Consider the following 23,100-nt stretch of genomic DNA (forward strand, 5'->3'; position numbering starts at 1 on the left):
TCCTAATTGGAGCAAATAAGAATGTAGGTGTAAGATTCAACAATTTTAATATTGGACAGATAAAATCAAAAACTGTTGAAAATTTCAATAAAACAGATACTATCAATAGCCAGCATTACTTCACTACAATGTAGTTTTATCCCTGGCCACTAAAGGGACCCTTGTTAGGGACTGCCTCTTAGGGACTACCCTTTTCATATTCACCAAAGCAATAGTTTGCTCTCGAATATAATATGACTTCATAAAATTGATTTTATCAGGATTATTTAGCTCATGGATCACCACATAAGGCTGCATTCCAATTGGATCATTAAACATGAGGGCCTTGTAATGTTTTCTTTGAGTATATTGCCAGATGTTACCACTGGAATGTGAATCTGCAGAAACTGTAGTGTTTTGCTCTACAACATTGGGACCTGTTGGATTAGCTGAGCATTCTGTGATGGCACTGTCACATCTGTTGCCTTTTCCCCAGTTTTGAATATTGCATGAAGATTAATAATACACTCGAATGCCGTGAAGCAACATCATAAACTGGTGAATCGTTGTTGTCACCATTTCATTGTCAGCTGAAAAAATGGAAGATGTCGATACTTTTTGTATGCTCATATTTTACAGCTGCCAAATGGGATATTTGATTTATTGAATGGTTACGTGTAGATATCACAGTCAGAAGCAGGGGTGGGTTCCTGGTCCTCATTAAATATTTGGGCTTTTTGTGTTCTCATTTGAGTCATTTGTTCTTTTCTGTCGAGCTACCAAAGGCTATAAGAGCAGGGGCGTCCCTCTCTATCTTCAAGAATCTCTTGAAGACTCACCTCTTCCGAACTCACCTTCCCGCCTAACATACTAACATTTCTAACCCTCACCTTATTCTGTTCGACTTTATGTTATAGCACTTATCGGTTCACCTTTCTGTCTGCATTGTCTTGCTTTATCCCTTACAGCTCCCTTAGCACTTCGCGCCTACTACAAGGCCTCCTTTCATACTGTAGCTTGAAAATATTCCTCGTATTGTAAGTCGCTTTGGATAAAAGCGTCTGCTAAATGAGTAAATGTAAAATGTAAATGTAAATGTTGTGTTTTACCACTGGAGCCACAAGCATTAGTCTAACATTACACTGCTCTCATAACATGTATGGGGCAAGGCTTAAAATACAAGTGGTTCCATTAGAAGTTCTTTAGACGGCACTGAGAGAATATACCTTTGGAACAAAATGTCTGGAAAATCATAAACACTATATTGAATCTTCTTGACAAATGACTCCACAATGATCAGCCAAATACCCCTCAAAAATGACACAATCTCAGGAAGTATTTATGCATTTTTGTCCACAATGACCACCTTGCCAAACTGATGCATTGCCATCCAGTATTATGTTTTCTGTGTTTTTACTTTCATATGATTATATAAAAACCCACAATATTGTTACGTGCTCATGGTAACATCACAACTTCACTCGATTCATGTATTTTTGTATACTAGAATAGCATTCTCAGTAATGAGTATGACGAAAACCAACACCTAATTCTGTTACTTCAGTAGTCTGTTTGTCTGCTTTTACTGAAGTGCATTTGTGCTGAGGTTTAAACATTCTCTGTGAGTACTGCATTCATCTCTCATTTGCATGCAAGAGAAAAGCAAAACTACAGCCATAACACCCTGTTTCCCTCTCTTGACAACTGGCTGAGGCTAAGTGGCTATGGGTTTGGTTAGTGCTAGGTAGTGTTGTTAAGACAGTAGGGGACAGGCTTCCATTTAGACAAAGTCAAAACCAATTCCTAGGTGCGCTGACAGTACGCAATTGTTGGTTCAGTTTTTTTTAAATGAGGAAGAAGTAGAAAACCAGTGCCCTGTGCTTTGAGGTGATGCTTCTGTAGAAGACGTCATCTTCTAAATTAGATGTTAAACCAAGACTGTGACTTAACCTGACTAACCCCCACCATAAAGTAAATCTCATTGGCATCCATAACGGGGCGGCAGTATAGCATAGTGGTTAAGGAGCAGGACTCGTAACCAAAAGGTTGCCGGTTCGATCCCTGCTGGGTCACTGCTGCTGTACCCTTGGGCAAGGTACTTAACCCACAGTTGCCTCACTAAATATTCAGCTGTATAAATGGATTACATTGTAACCTATGTAAGTCGCTTTGGATAAAAGCGTCTGCCAAATGAATAAATGTAAATGTAACATAACATAAATGCAATTTAGCATCAAAACCACCACAAATCATCACAGAATCAGCCAAACGTACACCACATTTAATTATATAAGTGAAAATGCAATACAGTGAATGAAAAATGTAACTAAGATCACTATTGATGGATTAACAAGTAGCTGTATCACCAGAGAACATATATTGTGCATACCACATCTTTTATTGTAGAAATTTAATCTGACACTTTATGTAAATTACCTCTTAAATGCTAAGTGTATATGTTTTCTCCAAAAATACAAGATCCTACAGAAAGAATTTATGTATAATAAGGTATCAATTTATATTATATGGTTGTGGTTTGTCAGAATGATTGATTATGGATTCCATAGTCCATATTGGGACTGTCGGTGATTTTGTGTTATAATCTGAATAAATCTCTAATCTTTTATAGCAGTCTATTAAAGCGTAATGTTCAAAGAACCTGCCATATGACATAAAAAGAATCACCATTCCTCAAATGTAAATAAATGTCAAAATGTTCAACTGGATTTCAAACACTGAATAATGGATCAGAAGTACTTTTTTCTCTTTTTTTCCTACAAACTGTCAATATGTGGCAATCTACCTCAATGTAGCGATGAAGGTCAGATCATCAGAGGTCATTTTTAAGCACTCAAGGCAGACTTTTTGAGGAGATTTACATGTGACATTTCTCGCTTTGTTATGCTCTATGCATGTTATTTAGGAGTTTAACAAGACTTTCTTAGAAGGATACTTCTAAGACCTGATTCAATTGTGTGTTTTCACTAAATGAAATCATCCCATTTAAGATCTGCATACTTAGGAGGTCCAAAAATTGCCAACAATCATGACAAGGATCTTTGTCTTTGATTTTGTAAGACTTGCATAGTGACTAATGTGTGCACTGAAAAATGTTGCCTCTGAATGATTTTTAAGGAAGAGAGAGAAGGTTATTTTTTTAATGTTGCTAACACTTTCTAGGGCACACTATTGGATTAGACAGTAATTGGTGTCATGCTTTTTCAGTTTAGAGTGTTTCTAGGGAGGGTATTTAAAGGTGCTGTAATTGTCAACATTTGTGGTGATGCTGTCCAAACATGGTAGTCGGAGCTCCTTGAGGGCAAGCTTTAGAGCCCTTTTTGTTCCTGAAGATGCACAAGAGAAATCCCTGCATCCTTTAGCAGATGCAGGTGACAATGGGGCCCAGGAAGGCTCTCCTATTAAGAATTATAATCAGAATGGATTTTTGGAAAACGAACACAAGGATAATGTTTCGATAGCTGAAAGCAAGGTTGAAGAGTCGATCAATGAAAAGAAGGATGATGCATCTTTGTACGAACATAAGAATGCAATTTCTGTCAGTGAAGACAAGGATTCCATTTCGATCAGTGAAACTAAGGATACAATATCGATGAGTGAAACTCTGCCTGATATATGGGAAGGCGAAACATCCAAAGATTACATATCAGAAGCAGAAACGATCAAAGATAGCAATTCAGAGACCGGGACATTAAAAGAGAGCATCTTTGAGGGTGAAGCCCAGAATGAGGATACTCTGCAAACCAAGACCAAGGAATGCTGCCAATTGGGTACTTTCTATATATGTATGTTCGAGATGTATGTTTATTTGTACTGTGCATGGTAGAATGATTATGTGCTAATCTTCTGTGTGTGTGTGGGTCTTTGTTCTTCTTCCAGAATGTTCCGGACCCTTGGGAATGGAAGGGGGAATTATCTCCAACCAACAGATCACTGCATCATCTACGCATCGAGCGCTGTTTGGGCTGCAGAAATGGTATCCGTACTTCGCCAGGCTGAACAAGAAGGGCCTGGTGAATGCCTGGAGTGCTGCAGAGAACGACAGATGGCCCTGGATTCAGGTACCAGATGGAGACCAGGAAATGGGTGGAAAGAGATAAGGGACAGGCAACATAAGTCAGTACATTTAATAAAACACGAACACCAGGTTTAACTGTGTTTTAACTGATATACATATATGGAGACAACAATGCAAAAGTTCAAGTACCCCAATGATGTTTTGAAACTGTAGAAGTTAAAATACAGGAAATTACTGTGCCACCGTATGTTAACCTTAGTATAGTTTGCAGCATTCAGATCCCTTTACAAGTAAGTCGCCCATACCAAATGTGTTAAATAAAAATAGGTTGGATGTCAAGTTGTATGGATTTAAATGGTAATTTGGTAGTAATATATGTTAATATGTTAAAAAGTGTTTTTATTGGTTTTTGTAGTAACAGCAATGATTTCTTTTTACAGTTAAGATTAATTCCTAGTTTTGGCCCTGCCAGTGTGGCTTAAGTCAACATAGCTGGTTGCTGAGCTAGATGAAAGGATTGAGAACCTTTAGAATGTGCTCAGACACCCTATGGACCGGAACCCCCTTCCTACTATTGAACTGTTTCTACTGTCTCAAATAAAAATCTTATCATCACCCTCTGCGGTTCACCATTTTTAGAAAATGAGTTGCAAAAGTAAAATAAGGAGTGTATATTGCAAAACTCAGGTTTGGAGATGAATTGCATTGCAGGTTTGGATTATCTTGTGATTAGACAGTCGCAGAAGGGGAGATAAAGACTGGAAAAAGACTGGGATTAGTGTCTTGCAGTAACAGGTGCTGGGACTGTTGGTAAGCAGTAATATCACAATCTGCAGCTAGTTAAAATAACATGAGAAATAGCTAGTCTTGGTAATGCTTGTCTGTGTGAGTACAGACACAGCTAGTTGCTTGCTACATTACAACATAACAACAACTATGTGACATTTGGTAATACAGTGTAGAAATGAATGGATATAACAGGTCACTAATGATATTAGACAGCTTCTAGCAGTACACTGCTGTACAACTGCTGTATGGGGAGACATGACAGTTTGTATTGTGTTTATACATGATTAATTGCCTGAATAGTGACTGGAGATGATTATTTTACTGCGTGATTGCTTAAAATGATGATGACAACAACAGTAATAATAAGGCCACTGTCATGAATTGTCAAAATCCTGAAAGGAAAAAAAATAAAGGGACACCACCCTAAATATATTCTCAAGCAATTAACATTTCTTGTAGGTGTAGTTTTACTGATGTTAATTAATGTGACATGGTGCTGTAGTGGCTGGAAAACCTCAAAATCAGAATATCCTTTTATGCATCACTAAATAGTATTTGTCTTTCAGTCAGGTTTAGCAAGACACTAAATTTTTACACATACACCACAATATTGCCCAAATATTTTAAAAGAAAAATATAGACTGTATGCAGAGCAAAACTATTGTTCTGGTTACAAACATTGGACTGAGCAGATACAAGAAACCTATTACTATTTTAAATTGATCTGATCTATTCTGTAGTGGTGTCTGTGAATGCCTTGCCAAATTTTAAGCACTTTCATAAAGAAACCAATGCTTTGGATCCACAGAGCAAAGACTGGCTTTCTTTATTGACCCTTCAAAAAAATCTGACTCATTAAATAGTCAGCCCAGATTGGCTCCAGATTGTCCCCAGCTAATGATAAATTACAATCCCTCCAACACACAAACACTCACATTTGCTAACAGATAACTGTGGAGCTTTCCTGCTTCACTGCTAGATTGTGGTATAACAAATGCGTATAAGAAGTAAGTGTGCTTTGTATGTTTGCATAAGAGCTTGCTACTGGTTAAAACCAGCACGCTTTTCCATAGAATCATTGAAACATTAGCAATTTTGGTCATTCATTACAAAATTACACGCCACCTGTACGATACTGTGACCATGCTAGAAGAAGGGTTGTATTATGCAGCAAGAGGAGGAGAAATGTGTCATTCTGCATGATTCTCTGATTTGTATGTGGACACAAAACTCTTCAAAGCTTTTTGCAAATAAGCACATAAAAAGGCACTTGTCGCTGAAATTCCATCAAGGTCCGTAGGGGAGAGCCTGGTGCTGCTATAATGTTGTTCTCCACGTATTTCACAAGTGCACTGTGCTGTTGCTATCTACACGCACCCAGCTGTGTTCAGCCTGAATGCGGGGCCTGTTTTCATTAAACAGCGCACTGTCTGGTGAGACTTGCAGCCCTCAATGAGTTCAGTAATTAAGATGAAAGGTGGAGAGCATCTGAAATTTTTCTCGCCCCAGTCTAACTTGCACAATGGGTAGAAAGACTTGGGACAATGAGGGGTAAGGCATCAGGGCTGTGGAGCGCCAGGTAACAAAGTGAAGCCGTCTGTGTTGAATACCGTCTCCCCATGCCTGTGCCCCCAGCATGGCTCGAGGCAGAGTTACCCAAGAAGAGAATAAATCACAGTATTTTTTCTTAGCTTTGAATAATAGATCACAGAACTGTTTTTTTCTTGTGTGGCCAGTAACAAAGCAATACGGCTTGTTATTATATTACTTGTGCTTTGGTAAGAATCGTCAGAATGCTGAAAATATGTACATTTTGACATCCCTGAAAACGATGAAAATACGGATCACTAAAGGTGTGTTCTCAGACACGCTGTGATTCGTCAGGCGCCTGAGAGATGCTTGGATGGCGTCAGTGGAGTATTGACTGTCCTCCCATGAGTGCCCACTCTGCTGTAGTGACAAAAGTGCAAAAAACAGCTGTGCGAAAATAGCCGCTGGCTGCGTGCGAGCGTATTGGAGAAGTGCCTCGTCCTGCCTCAGTACTCCTTAGCAAAGCTGGTGGCTGTCCCTTTGGTTGAGATGAGCCTAACATAAAAGTGGAGCTTACAAAATAGGAAACACACATGACCAGTCCTCACCAGTCATGTGGGTGCCATACAAACCAATAACATTTTATTACATTTAAGAATAAAAAAGTAACACATTTAAAGTTGTTACTCAAAGCTGACAACAAAGTATATACACTGGAGTGGCTGTTGTTATTCTATACTATTTTGTGCGGGGAAAAAAAGAATGACCATACTCTAGGGATAATACATTTTACTCCTCTGCTACATGAATCCTCAAACTCTTGCCAGACCCTTGTAGCCATCATGGCATTGCACGGCACGGCAATACCATGTTATTGTGTGTCCATTACAGCAGATGATGGAGGCTGTGACTTATTAATACTTTTATTATCAATTAATTATTAATGCTTCCTTCAATTACCATGAACAAAAAGAAATCCAGTGCACTCTAATACTGAGTTAATTGTTAATACTAACAATTAATCTAATACTAATGTTGATTGAGCCATGGGCTTTCCTGGTGCAGTAAAAAGCATCCATAATCCTGCAAACGCAGGCGTATTATTTTGCATTTGCAAAAAAAAAAAAAGAATTCTTTGTTGAAGTGTTATTAAATTTTCTGACAAAATTCAATTGGGTGACTGCACGCTACATAATGGAGTGAGTATGCACTATATTATTAAACTTGGTGCACAGTTTTCACATGTAAAAAGAACCTTTTCTTGTCACTGAAGGCCATTCCCTTCACTACTTGACCAGTTTCATACAGTTGTATTGTACAGTAAGTACATGTGAATAACAGACAGTAAGAGAGCAGTTGTCACAGCCTAGGACACAGCCTAGCATCCCATAATTTGTCATACATCGTCCAGTCCTGCAGTGCTACCCCACTGGTTTTAGTGATGCATTTCCAATGTTGAGATAGGCTCTGGAACAGGGGAGGGGAGGGGACAAGCTGTTCTGATTGGATCAGCTCACCCGGATTGAGCCAATTAGCGAGAATAAGGTCGCTGGCAAGCGGCAAGACTGATGGCAGGCTTCTGTTGGAGTTGTTGTTCAGATGAATATGGCAGGTTCAATTAGCTGTGGGCACAGAGACACCAGGAAAAGAAGTTCCTCCTCCTAATAAAACATATGCCGCTGTACTGTTGGAAGGGTAGTCAATGTTTTCGGAAAGACCAGGGTACTCTATTTGTGAGAATTGTACATATACAAATCAGCCACATACAGTGATCAAAAACACTGAGAGTGAATTATTTCTATACTACACAGCCTATATTAATCTTCTGCCTCTAAGAATCCGTCTGTTTAATAAAATTATTTTGGGCTCCCTCATAATGCGACCATACTCAACACTCAGTACGGTACTCCATCAAGTGCAAGGATGTGTAATAAGGAAGAAAAAATGCAGTTTAGAATTTGAATGCAGTGAATGTAGTATGTTGCATTAATTACTGTAGCATCTGGCACATAAAATATTTTGAGAAGAAGTTAGTTAAAGCAATTTAGTTAAGTGCTTTCATGGGACATGGGCTTCCCACAAATCAAAAAGGCCATCTTCTTGAGTCTTTCGATAGTTTTCTAATATGCGGCTGGGATTTGGCATCGCACAGTGTAGCCTACGCTATCTAAGATTCTAAAAGACAGAGATTGGCATGAGGGAAGGACTGCACTAAACAAACAGAAACAAACAAAGCCCCTTTGCTTCAGGGGGAACTTGTCTTTGGTTTGTGGACAAGTTTATAATCATACAGTTAATGAAAATTATAGCCTACATATTGGCAGTTATCATGGAGACACTCAAAAAACAATTTAATGCTTGTTGAATTATTATTTTTTGTTTGAAGTAATTTAGTTAAGGACTTTTGACTGTGCTACATTATTGTAGCTTATATAACAGTGGCAATTTGCACTCTTTTTTACCCAATACCTCTCAAAGTCTCAACATGCAAAACTAATCTGGAACTTAAAGTTTCCATTTGAATAATAATAATTGCAATCTGCAAATGATCTCTAGTCTTTAGGTCTCTAGTTTTAGACTGATTTGGTGGAATCATGAATATTAAGGTGGGTTTTTTAGCCAGAAACATGTGATCCTATACTCAAACACTTACATATTGTAAGAGAAAACATATGGTAAGCTAATAAAATAAGGAAATCGTATTGACATATTTCATTTTTTATGAAATCAGATAATTTGATTATGAAGGTCTGCCTTTCCCAATGTGAATTCTTCTATACCATGTTTCTTGTGACATCTGTATGCCCAAAACATCCAGAAACAGGTCCGTGTATTTCTACATTAACAGTTTCCACAAAGAGAAATGAAAGGCTTCATCTTGAGTTCACAAATGTTGCAGCTGTCTCATATTTGGAAATGCCTAGGCTCTACTGAAAATGGAAATATTTGCTGTAACTCACAGATTTGTTAAGTGGGGCATCACAAAACACTCAACTGTTAGAATTAATTGCTTCATTAATGATTAACGAGTTGAAAACAATCAAAGTGCTTCTCTTAGGAGAGCAGACCACTTTCAGTACAGTGAGTCATTATTAAGCACATGAAAAAGTTTTTTTTTCCACCTCAAACCAATATTTTTGAATTTTTTTTACGTTAGAAGCAGATCCACTCTGTAACTGTGCTCATGCACCTCAAAAGATCAAAGTTTGGGCCGAATGTGTCCAATGCACCAACTGCTGTGAAAGCACAGCAGGGTATCATTTATATAAATAATTCAGATCATTTTTAATACATCCTCTTTGTGCCAGCTTTCAACCTCAGTGTCAGCTCCGTCTCCAGCCTGAAGACAGGGGCACTCTCATGGCTGGGAGATGTGCATTTAGGTCCGCATATTTCAGTGGCAATGAGACAAGAAATCTCATTGTTTCGATACAATGCAAGTGAGCAAAAATGTATTTTTTTTTATTTACAGGGTCATTTCCATACGTGACTCAGATATTTTTTTGTTGTTGTTGAGAGTGGCTAGCTCTCCGCTCACCAGCAGCATCTTTGAGAAAAGTGAGGGAAGAACCCATGATAAAATATGGAGACCACAGCGTCTGCTGATCTACCACGGCGGCGGCATTAGGCTGTGGCAAGCTGTCCGCGGTTCATTGCGCTGGAGGAGCTGTCATCCCGCAGCGATTTTAAAAACAATAACTGCCGACCGCAGAGCAGGGTGGCTCTTGCAGAAGGCTAATAAAGCAGCAGTCCCCCCGACCCTCTATGTGAGGAGGGATCCCTGCGTGCTTCCAGGTGCCCTGAGTCAGACTGCAGGTGCTTTAATGCCGCCACCTGTCGCTCTGAAGGTGAGAGAACACTGGTGCACATATGGCGGCTGTCCTCAGTCAAACCCGTCATCATTCTTCCTCAAGAAATCACGCACAGAGGCAGGCATCCCATGCAGTTTTCTCTTATGATCGTTTATTCTCTTTGAAGAGGATGCTGGTGGTTTTGATTGCCTATTTGTACCTGGCGTTTGGAGACGGTCTGAACGCGTGAAGTGTGCCCCTCGGTAACTAAACAAGATGGACGGCCTGCAGTGGAGGTGACACGCGCCCCTCTCTCTAACAATTTGCTTGTCCCTCCCGCCCCTCGCTTGGCCTCCAGACAGCAACACATAGCACCGCACTCACTCATGTCTGCCTATTCATCAACTGCTGATGGAGCAATCGATTGTCTCGTTCCTCCTCGCAGATAAACCTGCAGAGAAGGATGAGGGTAACAGGCCTGATAACGCAGGGTGCCAAGCGCATCGGAAGTCCCGAGTACGTGAAGTCATACAAAGTGGCCTTCAGCGACGACGGCAAGACCTGGAGGACGTACAAAGTCAAGGGCACCGAGGAGGACATGGTAAAACACCTGAAACGTCTCGTCGCCGCTGCTCCCAACAGCGCGGGGAGTGCTTTTTAATTAAATGTCCATGTGAAACGTTCATCTCCCGCCGGCTATCACCCCCATTCTGTTTTTTATTGTTTTTTGGGCTGAATCATTTTGTCATTATGCAATAAATCACCGTGGATGATACTCGGCTTTTCATCATTTCAAGAGGAGTTTTGAGTGCCGTTTTAAGCCTCCTGGCGTGCATAGTATATCCTCCCATATCCTCATAAATTGATGCAGCTGGTTATTGCAGTATTATATAAAAACGTGAATTTTTTAAATGTGTGTTTTTTGGCAGACATCCTCTTGTAATAAATCCCCTTTTTTATGTCTCTCTCAAGGTATTCCGTGGAAATGTTGATAACAACACACCTTCTGCTAACTCTTTCACTCCTCCGATTGAAGCGCAGTACGTGCGGATTTACCCACAAGTCTGCAGAAGACATTGCACCCTTCGCATGGAGCTGTTGGGCTGCGAGCTCACAGGTCAGTAACCAAGGTGGGCGTAGCCTCGTACAGGGTTTGGGGGTGGGGGGTGGAGGGTTCCATTAGGGGGTGCCACGAAGCATGTGAAAAGATATACATGAATCAGAGTATTCAGAGGTGGAAGAGAGATTAGGTGTATGCATGTTTTGCCCCAGTTTATTTCCCAGTAATTTTAAATGATCTTTTTTTCTTTTTGTCCTTTTTCACAGGATGCTCTGAGCCAATGGGGATGAAAACAGGTCACATCCAGGATTATCAGATCACATCATCCAGTGTCTTTCAGACTCTCAACATGGACATGTTCTCCTGGGAACCAGGGAAGGCCCGACTGGACAAGCAGGGCAAGGTCAATGCGTGGACATCTGGACATAATGACCAGTCGCAGTGGCTACAGGTAAGAAGAGTCACTCAGGCTTCTTTTTTGCATTAATTTCAGGGCCACATGACTCAGGACAATGAGAACAGGCAAAGTGAGGAATGAATAGAGACAAAGTCAAGCAGAGCTGCCTAAGTTTGGACTACACAACACAAATCACACAGTTGCTTTAATGAGTGCTTGTTCAAGGACAAACCTATGAGAACATAATCTCTCTGGTCTGTGAAGTCTGTAGATACACTGTACCTTCTTTTTGCAATACTTTCTATTCTTGCAAGATCTGCAGCCTATTTATTTATGTTTATTCTTTACTGGGGGTGTCTCTCAAACATGAATATGCAGTATTTGTGGGGGTGAGTTCTTGGAAATGGCTATAATCAGCAAGTTACCCAGGAGAGGTGAGGTCATTGTCACAATTGTGCCTGACTACAGATAACTTCAGAGGCTGGCATCGGCATAGAATGGGTTTCATCATTGCTCTTACTCTCCTCTTCGTCCTCATGGATCATGCCCTCGTTATCTCTGGCTGCAGCTCAGCGCTTTCAAAACAAGAGAAATGTGTTGTCCCGCTTGTTAAGTGTTCATTACGGTAACTGATAGCCGGGTGCGGTGAAACATCTCCAGACAGTCTTAAAGCAAGCCCCTGAGAGGCCAGAAAGGGCGTATGCCTCTCACACAGCACAAGTTCTATTATCTCTCAATGTGAAATAAACTGGTAAGTAAAAACGCATGGGAGGATAGCAGTATTCTGATAAACGATAGAGTCTCCAGGTAACATTGTGCTGTACCCCCAGCTACAAGAATGTATTAAAGATGTTCCCATTTTTCTTTAATGGACAGTGCTCAAAATATCCTTGCAGAAATTTTGTGTGGAAGATTCCAGTTTATAACAGGATGAGGACTTGGGTAATTGAACAGTGCTTGTCACTGAAATGGTCACAGTTATCCATCCAGTCATCCATCTTAGGTGTTGGGTTTTTCTATGATCATTAACATGTGTATCACTACCAGCACTAGGAAACAATACAGGTAACAACCACCGAGTTCATCCCCTGCTGGAAAATGCCAGTGGTTAACCCCCGTTCATAAAGACTCACAGCCACTGAGTCTTCTGTAGGGATGATTGACTGGAATGCTGAGGGTTTATTGTGGTATGTTTTATTTGGTGATTGTGCAAAGTGCTGTGTAGATTTGTATAAATTGTATAACCCTGCGAAGTTTCTTTTAATTGTCGTACTCTAGTTTTATTATTATTATGTATTATGTGTATGTGTGTATATGTGGTATGAATGCAAAACCCAAAAGAAAAGAAAAACGGCATGTCTTCCTGAGACAGCCTCCCAGCTTGAGTGGGTGCTCACCAGTCTGACGGATGGGAGTGTGCTTGGTAACCTGGGCAGCATGGTCTTCTCAGTCCACAGCTTTGGACTGATGTGGCGCTCTGCTTTGGATCTTTGTTCAAATTTTAAGTGGATTAGCAAAAGAAAAATGAAAGCAAATTGGCATCCACTCCTAAGAGTGTCCAATAGGTGTTAGTGTCCAATGTGAAAGCAAGGCAACCTAGCTAGTGTACAACATGCAGCAGGTTTAAGAAGCCTCTCTAATCATGGTTCCGTACAATACCCATCTCCTTCCAAACCCACTTTACTTTGCTCAAAACAAAATCATCAAAACACAGGAGCCCAAAACATTGATTCCTCTCTCCCTCAGGTTCAATCTACTGCCAAATGTATTTTTACTTCCTCCTGGTACCTCCTTTACTACCCCCCCATGTCACAGTACTAGCAAATTATGTTCAAAATTATTCATGTTATTGAATTGTTTATTTTAAAAACTGCTTATATGATTGTCAATGCTTTCACCCCAATGAGAATTTTTTTTGTTTGTTTTTGATGAGGTGAGAGCAAGGAGATGTCTGGCTTCAAAGTGGAGACCTTGAGTCTCATAATGATTTTCATGTTGTAAATGCCCTGTGTCACTACCCAATCTTCTTGGCTTTCATGAAGCAGTGTGGAAGCATAGTATGAGCTCCCTTTTTTGAGTGAAAACAGAGCTGGCTAGCTAACGTTATCTGGCCAAGTAGGCAATGTTAGCTAACTAGCAGAGAACTCATTTACTTACATGTAACTAGTGAAAGAGTTCACATTTACTTGCTAGATAGTTGTTTGAGACATGTATTGCTAGCAATTTGAAGTTTTTCTATTGTAAATATTGAACATTTCTGTCTAACTGCTGCATGGTAGCTATCATTAATAAATACAGCTGTTTAATTTTACAGTTCTACAGTTTTGGTTGCTCTTCGCATGGTGGTGGTAGAACAACCTAAACGCTTGTGTTCAAATGCACACACACACCAAATATTAGTGAATAGAGTATTCTAAATATAGACATACACAGTTCTGTGATTCCACAAACCTCTTGGCCACCTGCCACAGACCCTAGTTTGAGAACCACTGCTGCAAGGGCTCGCACCACAAAGGGAGACTAAAGTTTTTTCAGAGAAATACAAAATCAGACCCCTTTTCATAGTTGTCTCTGCAGGGAAATATGTCAAGGCCCTCGGGTCTTTTTCCTCTCTCTGCTGTGATTGTACATTAGCGCTGACATGTCTAATGCACTGTCAGATTCCTTGCTTGTGTTCAGATAATTAGGTCCCTTGAACCCCATGTGAGATATCTTTTCTTTATCCCAGCATTTTTTTTAAGAGTAAGGTTTTGACTGCAGGATATTTTAGCAGAAACGAGATGGATGGTTAGCTGTGTCAAGGCATGAAAGTCTGCCATATTGATCTCTGTGGATAAAGTAATACTCCTGCTGCTGCATTGTGCTCAGAATCAGGAGGAAAAATGAGAGCCAAGCATTTAGAAAACAAGTGATGCTGTATTTCCTTGTCAGCTGTATGCTGATTTATCCCATATGTCCTTTCTATCCCCACGCATCCTTCGGATTTAACTGTATCTGTGACCCGTATTTTCTGGTTTTCTGTGTTTCTGTCTAATTTCCCATTGTGGTAAGTTTGACTTAAAATGATCATTAATGTTTTGATCGTTATCATGATAATTAATGCTTTGAAAGCATTTCACATACCACAATATGGTGGAACTTAAATTTAAATTAAATTTGATAGGAATTGAACTGGATTTCCTACATCAGATGAGTCATCAGAATTACTTTCACTGTTCTTTTGAACTCTTTAGCTTCACTTCATTTCATCCTGAGCATGGCCTGCCTATGATTGATTTGTGCTGTGTTTTAAGAGTGCTCTTCCACCTTGCAACTGAATAAGCAATTTTCTCATTATGAGCCTATTGCACATCCCCACCCATCACTCCCCAAAAGTCAATAGTAAATGTGAATATTTGTTCCTTACAGTATATTGCCATTATTTGTTATAATAATAATTCCTCCCTCATTGTTTTCTTCTGGAGTCTTTCCTGTCACATTTAAAGATATATGACATTTCAGTCAGAGCTGAGTCCCTGATTTCAAACAGTACATCTCTAGTATGGGAGCAAGTGATGGATGGAGGACAGATCAGCGCAGTAAATAACAATGCCTGCCACTGTCAAGGTTTGACATTTGTATTATTAGATACACCTTTGGTAAACCAAAACACCTCAGATTACACTTGCAATGTGTTTTATCTCCCAGATATGGTACATCCAAACTGCATCAGAACAAAAGGAAGTGCTTACTGCATGAGTCATTTATTGTGATGGAAAGAACTACACAGTTTGTATTTTGTGGCCAACCTTGCTCCTGCCTCATTCTAGTTTTCATTATATTATGTACACTAATGGTATACAAACAAGATATTTTGCAGTAATTTAATAGTGCCTCCATTGTTGGATTCAGAAGAAGGTACAACCTTTTCCTGTCCCCTCTCTCTACCTCTATTTATACGCAAGGTCCACTTGCAAATATTCTCTATAATTTATCATTGTTGGCTCAGTTATTAAAGAGGCTCTTCGAAAATACCAAATATGACAACAAACTGTATAGTTATAGTAAGCAAAGGTCGGCCGTGCCATTAGTTTGAAACTACTAAGAAAGGCTGCATCAGCTTGTATGTGTTTATAGTTTGGCTCGGCTCCCTTCATCAAGTTTACAGTTAAATTAATTGAAAAACAAACTAATGGAGCTGTCAGATAGGCCCATTATAATTCACAAATATAGATGATGACTGAGGTCAGCCCTTAGAGGAAAAAGTTGGGCTCTGTTCTCTTTGTTTGGTTGTATTGTACAGCAAAGGGCCTGTCTTCTCAACTCTCTCAATGATTGAAGGTTCGCAGCTCTGTTCATTCTGGCACTTTCCACGCGTCCGACGGACGGTGCCTGGAATGCTGACACCACAGATCCCCAGGCCCCCCCAGCACAGAGAACCCGCCTCAATAAACCTGACACAAAGTGTCTCCTAGGCTCTTTCTGTTTATTTGTCTCGCCTGCCTGGGTTTGTCTATTTCGGGCTGACCATTTCCCGTTGTTAGCCTAATTAAGTTTTAAATTACTTTTGCGTTCCTTCTCCTGCCCTCTCTCTTTGCATGAACTCTGCAGTTAATTTGTCTCACGTCCCGCTCCCACTTGCCGGTTTTGCCTTCGCGCGCAGAAATTGCTCAGGCTACAGCCATACTCCCAATTGCTTGGGAACCCCAAGCAATTGGGAGGTTGGGCTGAGGTCACTGTGATCTCCTGTCCATGAAAGCGCCAAACCATCATCTCCTTTATTATTTGTACATTGGGTCGATACTGTGTTATACATAGAACTAGTTCAGAAGTGCTGAAATTTCTGTCAGTAACAACAGAATGAATCATCTTTGAGCAGTGAACTTTTATTTACAGCTTTGACCAACAGAGACAGGAAGCCTAGTTACGTCATAGTTATTCAGCCATGTATTGCATTTGGCACTTAGTTATCTCATAATGCATGGCTGAACTTGAATATCAGGTGCATAAGTAGCATATTCGCCCAGTCTGCCTGTCTACACTTGCTGATAACTTTGAAATATTTTCCTCAGTGGTTTTATCTTGTTTGCTTAAAAAAAATAATGACTGGAGATGGCATGATGTTAGTCTGGTCACACCCTGAGTCACTGCAGTCAGTATTGGAGGTCTTAGAGTTCACAGATACAATTGATGAATCGAGAAGATAAAGGCGATGGGCTCCTCTGGCCAGGAGAGATAAATTGAGACCTGCATTTAGTGAAGATGTTGCACCTGGTGTCTCTCAACCTGTTTTTCACCTTCACAGCTGAAGTTTGGAGACGCTCAAAGTGCTCGTAAGACTATTCTGTTAAAAAAAAAAATCAGCCTTAACTTTTTGTTGGACATACAGATCTAAGAGAAATGTTCATTTGAATTTGCATTCTCATACTTTATTTTCTTTTTAAGTGTTGTTTTTTTTATTGTTATTATACTTGATTTAATGGTCACTAAACCAAAAAAGAACGAGAGAGTTTCATCAGGGTAACATTTCTTTTTTGCATTCAGATTATGCTTATTATTTTATTCTAACGATTTTATTTTTTAATGATTACCACATCCTAGATCTAAGATAATGAAATTACTCTAACGCCATGGTTCTTTTGAGGTTTTCTGCTTTTAGGACTTATATTGTTATTGTGTTATTGTTAGCATGGTTGGCTATTGATTAGTAAAAAAGTCCATCAGCATTCTTTGATCACTGGGTTAGCACTGGTAAAACTGATGTATGACACACAACTACACATTCAGATAAAAGTTATCTTGACTCAATCCTTATCTTCCAAGAGAAGGCTATAAATATGGAAACTGGAATCTAAGTGTTCCAATTGGCCCTGCTGATTGCTTAATTTTGCACAACCACACAACTGAAAGGGTGAGAGCCAGTGAATACTTGTAATATCCCTCTGAATATCCATGCCTGTGCTCTGGCAGGCTTAGCTCTATAAACAAACAGGTTTGGCAAAAATTTCCGCATGCTACACGCACTAGACCTTGAAATATACTTTCAATAACTGTAATTAAAACTTAGAGTTAAAATAGTTAAAATAGGGGAAGCTAGCTACAATTGGGAAAACAGCAAGTTAAACGTTTTTATCCTCCTCCTAGGCTTTTAAATTTTAAATCTTTTTTTGTTTTCTGTTTTTTTTTTGGGAGGGGGGCAGTGGTTGAATTTAAATCTATATAAATGTCTGTGTGGGAAAAAAGGTTGGAATGAATGAAATGAATATCACTTGCAGTTTTTGTTAACAGAAATTCTCTGTAAATCTGTTCTGAGAGAACAACTGTCTCAGCAAATTCTTTTGAATGAAATGAGGCACAGCTCAGTTTTAACAGTTTTGTCAGGGTCTGCCACTGCTGTATTATATGGTCTTGCTCAGAATGCACTGCATTGCCATGACCCTGCATTATTAAAAACGCAGAGAGCCTTTTCAAACAATATAACCCCTGCAACCCTTCTGAGCTCCTGCTACCTAACAGCTACAATAAATTTAGCTGCAAGTCCCCTTTGTGGGCTTAATACCAGTTATATTCAAATTATTAGGCTTTTGTGAGATCACATTTAGACTGTTCCTAGTTCTGGGCAGTACATTGTGAACTCTTAAATAAAAATAACTCTTGACACAAAAACGTTTGAAAAAGGGCTGGTGTTGGTTATCAAACATATGGTGTAGAGAGACGCTTAAGACAATTTATTTAGCCTTAGCCTAGGAGGATTGGAAATAGGAGGATTTCATTGAGGTTTATTAACAAAGTAGATTACAGAAGTTTCTAGTTTCAAGCTGAGTTGTGTCAGCAGAATAAGAGGCCACTGGTTGAAATGATTTAAATGTAAATGTTGCACTGACAGTAAGAAGTATTTTTGCACACAGAATTATTAATGAAGGACTTGTAGTGCAGGCATAAACCCTTGGATCATTCAAGACCACACTTGACACAGTGTGAGATACTCTCTAGACTAAAAGGAAATGATGAGCCTAGATGTTGTGAATGGCTTGTGCACATTAATAACCAGTGCTACATCTACTCTTTTTATGTGGCATCCAGTTTCTCACTCGACAGCTCTGAAGCAAACAGCAATGGGAAAAATATCATCACAAGTATGTGAACAGCCAAGAAAATATCAGTTATTTACTACTTGTAAGACTTATATCTGTTGAAAAACAGTCTCACATTATGTGCTCATGATACTATTGATTGCTATCCAGCAGGTGTCCTTGGCAGAGCAGTTTTTACTTACTGATTAATAATTTGCTATTTCCCACTTTTGGGATTGTGCCAGGGACTGAAAATGGTATGTGTTCAAATGGAGATTGTCAAACCTGTAGAAGCTTCCCTCTCCCCAGCCATCCAGACTCACCCTCCATCCATCCGCCCCATCAATCATTCTCTACCAACTAGGGATGGGACAATAAATCGAAATTCGGTATATCGCAATCCAGAAATATTACAATCCATTTTGTAAGTCAGAAAATGATATTGCGATATTTGCTACTTTGTATTGTAGCCTAATCTTACCCAATGATGTGCTAGTAACTAGTTAGTGCAAGTAGAGCTTTACCTGCATATGTCAAGTTCACTTGTCTCTTGTTGCCCATTCACAACCAAGAGATATCTTTTCATTGTTGCTTTTGGTCCGAGCTAAGTGACATGCACCAATCATGTAAACAATCGAAATATAAGGGTATTGCAATAAGCACTGTTACTTAGGAACACTATATTCAAATTACATGTAAGTACTTATTTTATAAAATGTGTATATTCTGATATTAAACAACATGAATTTGGCACTTACAGAGACGGATCACAAGGGTGGGAGTGGATCAATATTTAATTTTGTGCAAAATAATTTTTAATCGCAAATGCAAGCAAAATTGTCGCACTGTACAGCCCTGATATGCACGCACATACAGTGTGTGAGTGTGAGCTTCCAATTGAACATACAGAATTCAGGCTTTGTGGGACTGTAGTGTGAATTCCAACCTTAGGCTTCTTCTGCTCTTGCATCTTCTCTCCTGTCTTTTGCCTTTTCTCTCCCGTTTTCTGTATTTTGTCATGTTTCCATATTGTTAACACATTATGTAACAACCAAAGCTGCCAAGCATGTTATAGCAGAGGTCTCTGCAAGCTTATATTTTTCAGGACAATTTTATATTTGTGGATAGTTGAGAGATACTGGTTTACATCCACTGGATCAGCCTAAATGTAGACAACTATTATTGAATGTTTATTTTGCTTGTAATTTTTGTTGTATTTATTCATTTATTTGTTGTATTTATGACACTTTTGTCATGCTTCTGATATTTATGAGAATTTCAGTTGTTACTTTGATCTCTTTATGTGTTGTCTAGTAGAGAACTTTATTCAAATGAGAATTTATTTTGTATTTTGTATGGCTAAAAATTAAATATCAATTCTGAATATTCATACTTTGTCACTGAACTGTTATTAGGCTCTATCGAATAGTGGTGATATTGAATCGCGAACCTCATATCGTATATTGAACCGGACCGTGAGATAACTATATTGTCCTATCCCTACTACCAACAGAAGATAAAATATAGGTAAATGTATAAGCACTGTGTCCAGTTATGAAATTGCAAGTGTAGCATACTGTAAATGTAAAGGAAATTTTATCTGAATAACCCATTCTTTGGAATAATGAAATAAGCAAATGAGAATGCTAAGCTGCACTACGAATGTGGAATATTTTGTTCAGCTCTTATTTTCAGGTTATCCTCCATAGCCTAACTGAAAAAAAAAAATGATGCTTGTCTGAATTTGCTTTTGTGTGTTGTGCATCGTGTGGTGTTTACAGCACAGTGGAGCATGTTTGTGAGTCATGGTCAGCTCGTCTCATGGGTGGATGTTCTTCTGCTGGGGCGTGGGGTGAGCTGGGAGAAGCGTTGGAGTTGGAGACTCTGACCCTATTAGAGTTGTAGTTCAAGGTTGTGAGGGTGACCCAGGGTTTAACAGGGGCTGGGTAAATGTGTTTGGCCCGTTTTCCTTGCAGTCCCAGTGCTTCTCCACTGCATCCAGTGCGCTTGTTAGTGGACCAATAAGGGCACATGCAGGCTGTAGGAGGGCTATACAGAATCTCCTCATTACTACCCCATGCTGTGTTATCAGGGGCCAAGGTGAGACTGTACATGTTAAAATAGGAAATCTCGTGGGAGAATCCTGCTGTCTAGAGCACACCATCATTATGGAAATCTTGGTCTTGTAGCTAAGCTATTCAAATTAAACACAGTGGTTAAAAAAATATGCTTATTGTGTCACTAGCCTTTCTTTTTTGATTAGTAGTCAATGCTTTGGCTACTCTTTCTTATGAATTGGGTGGCTGAGCAGATATTATCAGAGATTTTACAATTATTTTTTATACTCCTGGGAATGATGAATAGTGATTAGAATGTATGTGTATGTATAGATTTTTTTTAGCACCTTTTAAGGTTAGGAGTAAAGTCAATTAAAATCCAGATTTAGTTCCCAACAATTGACTGTATATCTACTGGTCCAACCTTGTCACAGTTAGCTTTCATTCTCCAGGCAGATATGCATGATTCATGCTTTTGTGTGATGGACGTTTGGACTGTAGAATTTTGGAACCATTTAAACCATTTAAAATTGCATAATTGTGTCATCACAGAAGAGTGGGGAGCCTTTGTCTCGCATCAGTGCCTCTGTTCTCCTTGTAACAAAGGCCACATAATGGCTTTCCAAGATATTTTATTTAATCCCATGAAACAATTTGTTTTGGCACACAAAAATAATGTGCACAGTACAATATTGCCAGAGGTTTTATTGATATAATCTCTTGAGCAGAAAGCAATGCGAAGAAACAGGGACAAGTAAACAAAAGCAATGATCAGAAACGAGCAAATGTTGAAGTTTTGGTTGAAAGGTTACAGCTTTAATTCTTGTGCTGGAAAACACAAAGAGATGTTTATAGCATCCCCCATGCAGTGCTTTAAAGTAAATATCTGAGGAGTTCTGAAATGAAAAAGTCATCACCTGCAACAATAATTACACAACAATGTAAAAAAAAAAAAGTATTACATTCTAAAAAATAGCTAGTCTGAGAGAGAAAAGAGAAAGTCTGTGAGAAATCACATTTAAGAAATCCAGTCTGCAGTCTACCTTGAAAGCAGTAGTAGCTGATGGCTCTGAAATGTTCACAAGAGGAAACACTCAGTGCCTGCCACGTCAAAAAGTAAACATCACTCTAAAATATTCTGTCAGTGAGGTTATCTGGTTGTGCTGTTGTTTTTGTCTTCTGCCACAGGTGAGGAAAAGGACTGTGAAACATGTGCTGCCTGGAGGTGCTGTCAAATTGTTTTTGGATTTAGCTTGAATTATGGGCACAATAACCTGTCAAACATCTTTGAAGTAGGAAAGGACTGCTTGTAATTGGTCATTCACTTTGCTTCTTTCGTACATGAAAAAAGTGAAGTTGGATGTTGCTGCAAGAGGCACTCTTCCGCAAGTGTGCCGATATTTTGGTATACATTGAAAAATTGCACCATGTGTTTTCCCAATTATAGGAAGTGCACACATGGGCAATAATTAAGAACTGGGCGTCATGCATTTATTGAAAACACAAGGTCATTTTACCCTGAAAGTCTCCTTCTGTGTGTTTACATAATACATTATAACATAAATTACTTAGTGATTACCTTGGCTTTTGGATATTCAGGGCTGAAATTTAAACAGAGTCCAGTAAATTGGTCAGGACAGATGAATTATGTACCCTGTTTAAATGTGTGAGGTGACCTTTCCCGTATTGATTACATTATTGAAAGAGTCACAGTCATAAGTCTAGCAGTAGGTGAAGCTTTAAATAGCACAATAATCAGATACATTTAAGTGAACTTTTGAAGAGTAAAGCTGACTTATATGAAAGCCTGAATATTTGAAAGGCCTTTTTATAAAAGGTTGATCCAGACAAGGCGGTCACAGTGGAGCCACTGGTGCTATCATTTAAAGCCATGCACTGAAATGCAATTCATTAGGTCATTCTGAAAGCTTGAAAGAGCACAATTGGCTGCCACTATTAAACTGAAAGGATTTGGTAATGCATTCTAAAAGCAATTTGCAATGCAAGAACATTGGTGCCTCAGTATTGATTTGATTCAGAGTGTTAGAGAGAAAAAAGAATGTTCATTAAGCATTTTAGCTAGCAGAGATTAAAAACCAGGACTATGTACAAATTCTCTCATTTTCTACAAACCAGTCCTACCCTTAGAATGCCTAGTTAGATAAGTGACTCCAGACAAGTCTTGCTCACCTAATCAAAGTCCTGCTATTGAGGTTGTGCTAAATCAGGCTTTAGACACGAGGTAGGGTGCCCTGCTTTCCCCTAGTGATGCAAGTTGCAGTGTAATTTGTTTGTGCTTTGTACAAAGTGCACATCCTAAAACTCTGGCCTAGAAGCTTGAGAGACACCAAACCCATTTAGACCATCTACAGATTGGTCTGTTTTTGTCAGACGGCAGAATGGGCTCAT

At 39.3% G+C, this 23,100-nt stretch overlaps 1 protein-coding gene across 3 annotated transcripts in view; it reads left to right on the plus strand.

The window, feature by feature from the left end:
- Positions 1-23,100, plus strand: part of edil3b (EGF-like repeats and discoidin I-like domains 3b) — a 109,548-nt gene that overhangs the window by 64,403 nt on the left and 22,045 nt on the right. For all 3 annotated transcript variants that reach the window (XM_036529006.1, XM_036529008.1, XM_036529007.1), the window contains exons 6-9: positions 3,877-4,058; positions 10,571-10,726; positions 11,098-11,242; positions 11,452-11,636. In XM_036529006.1, coding sequence (XP_036384899.1) covers positions 3,877-4,058; positions 10,571-10,726; positions 11,098-11,242; positions 11,452-11,636 — 668 coding nt within the window. The remainder of the gene's footprint in view (positions 1-3,876; positions 4,059-10,570; positions 10,727-11,097; positions 11,243-11,451; positions 11,637-23,100) is intronic.

The sequence above is a fragment of the Megalops cyprinoides genome, chromosome 5 (assembly GCF_013368585.1).
Source record: "Megalops cyprinoides isolate fMegCyp1 chromosome 5, fMegCyp1.pri, whole genome shotgun sequence".
Taxonomy (NCBI): Eukaryota; Metazoa; Chordata; class Actinopteri; order Elopiformes; family Megalopidae; genus Megalops; species Megalops cyprinoides.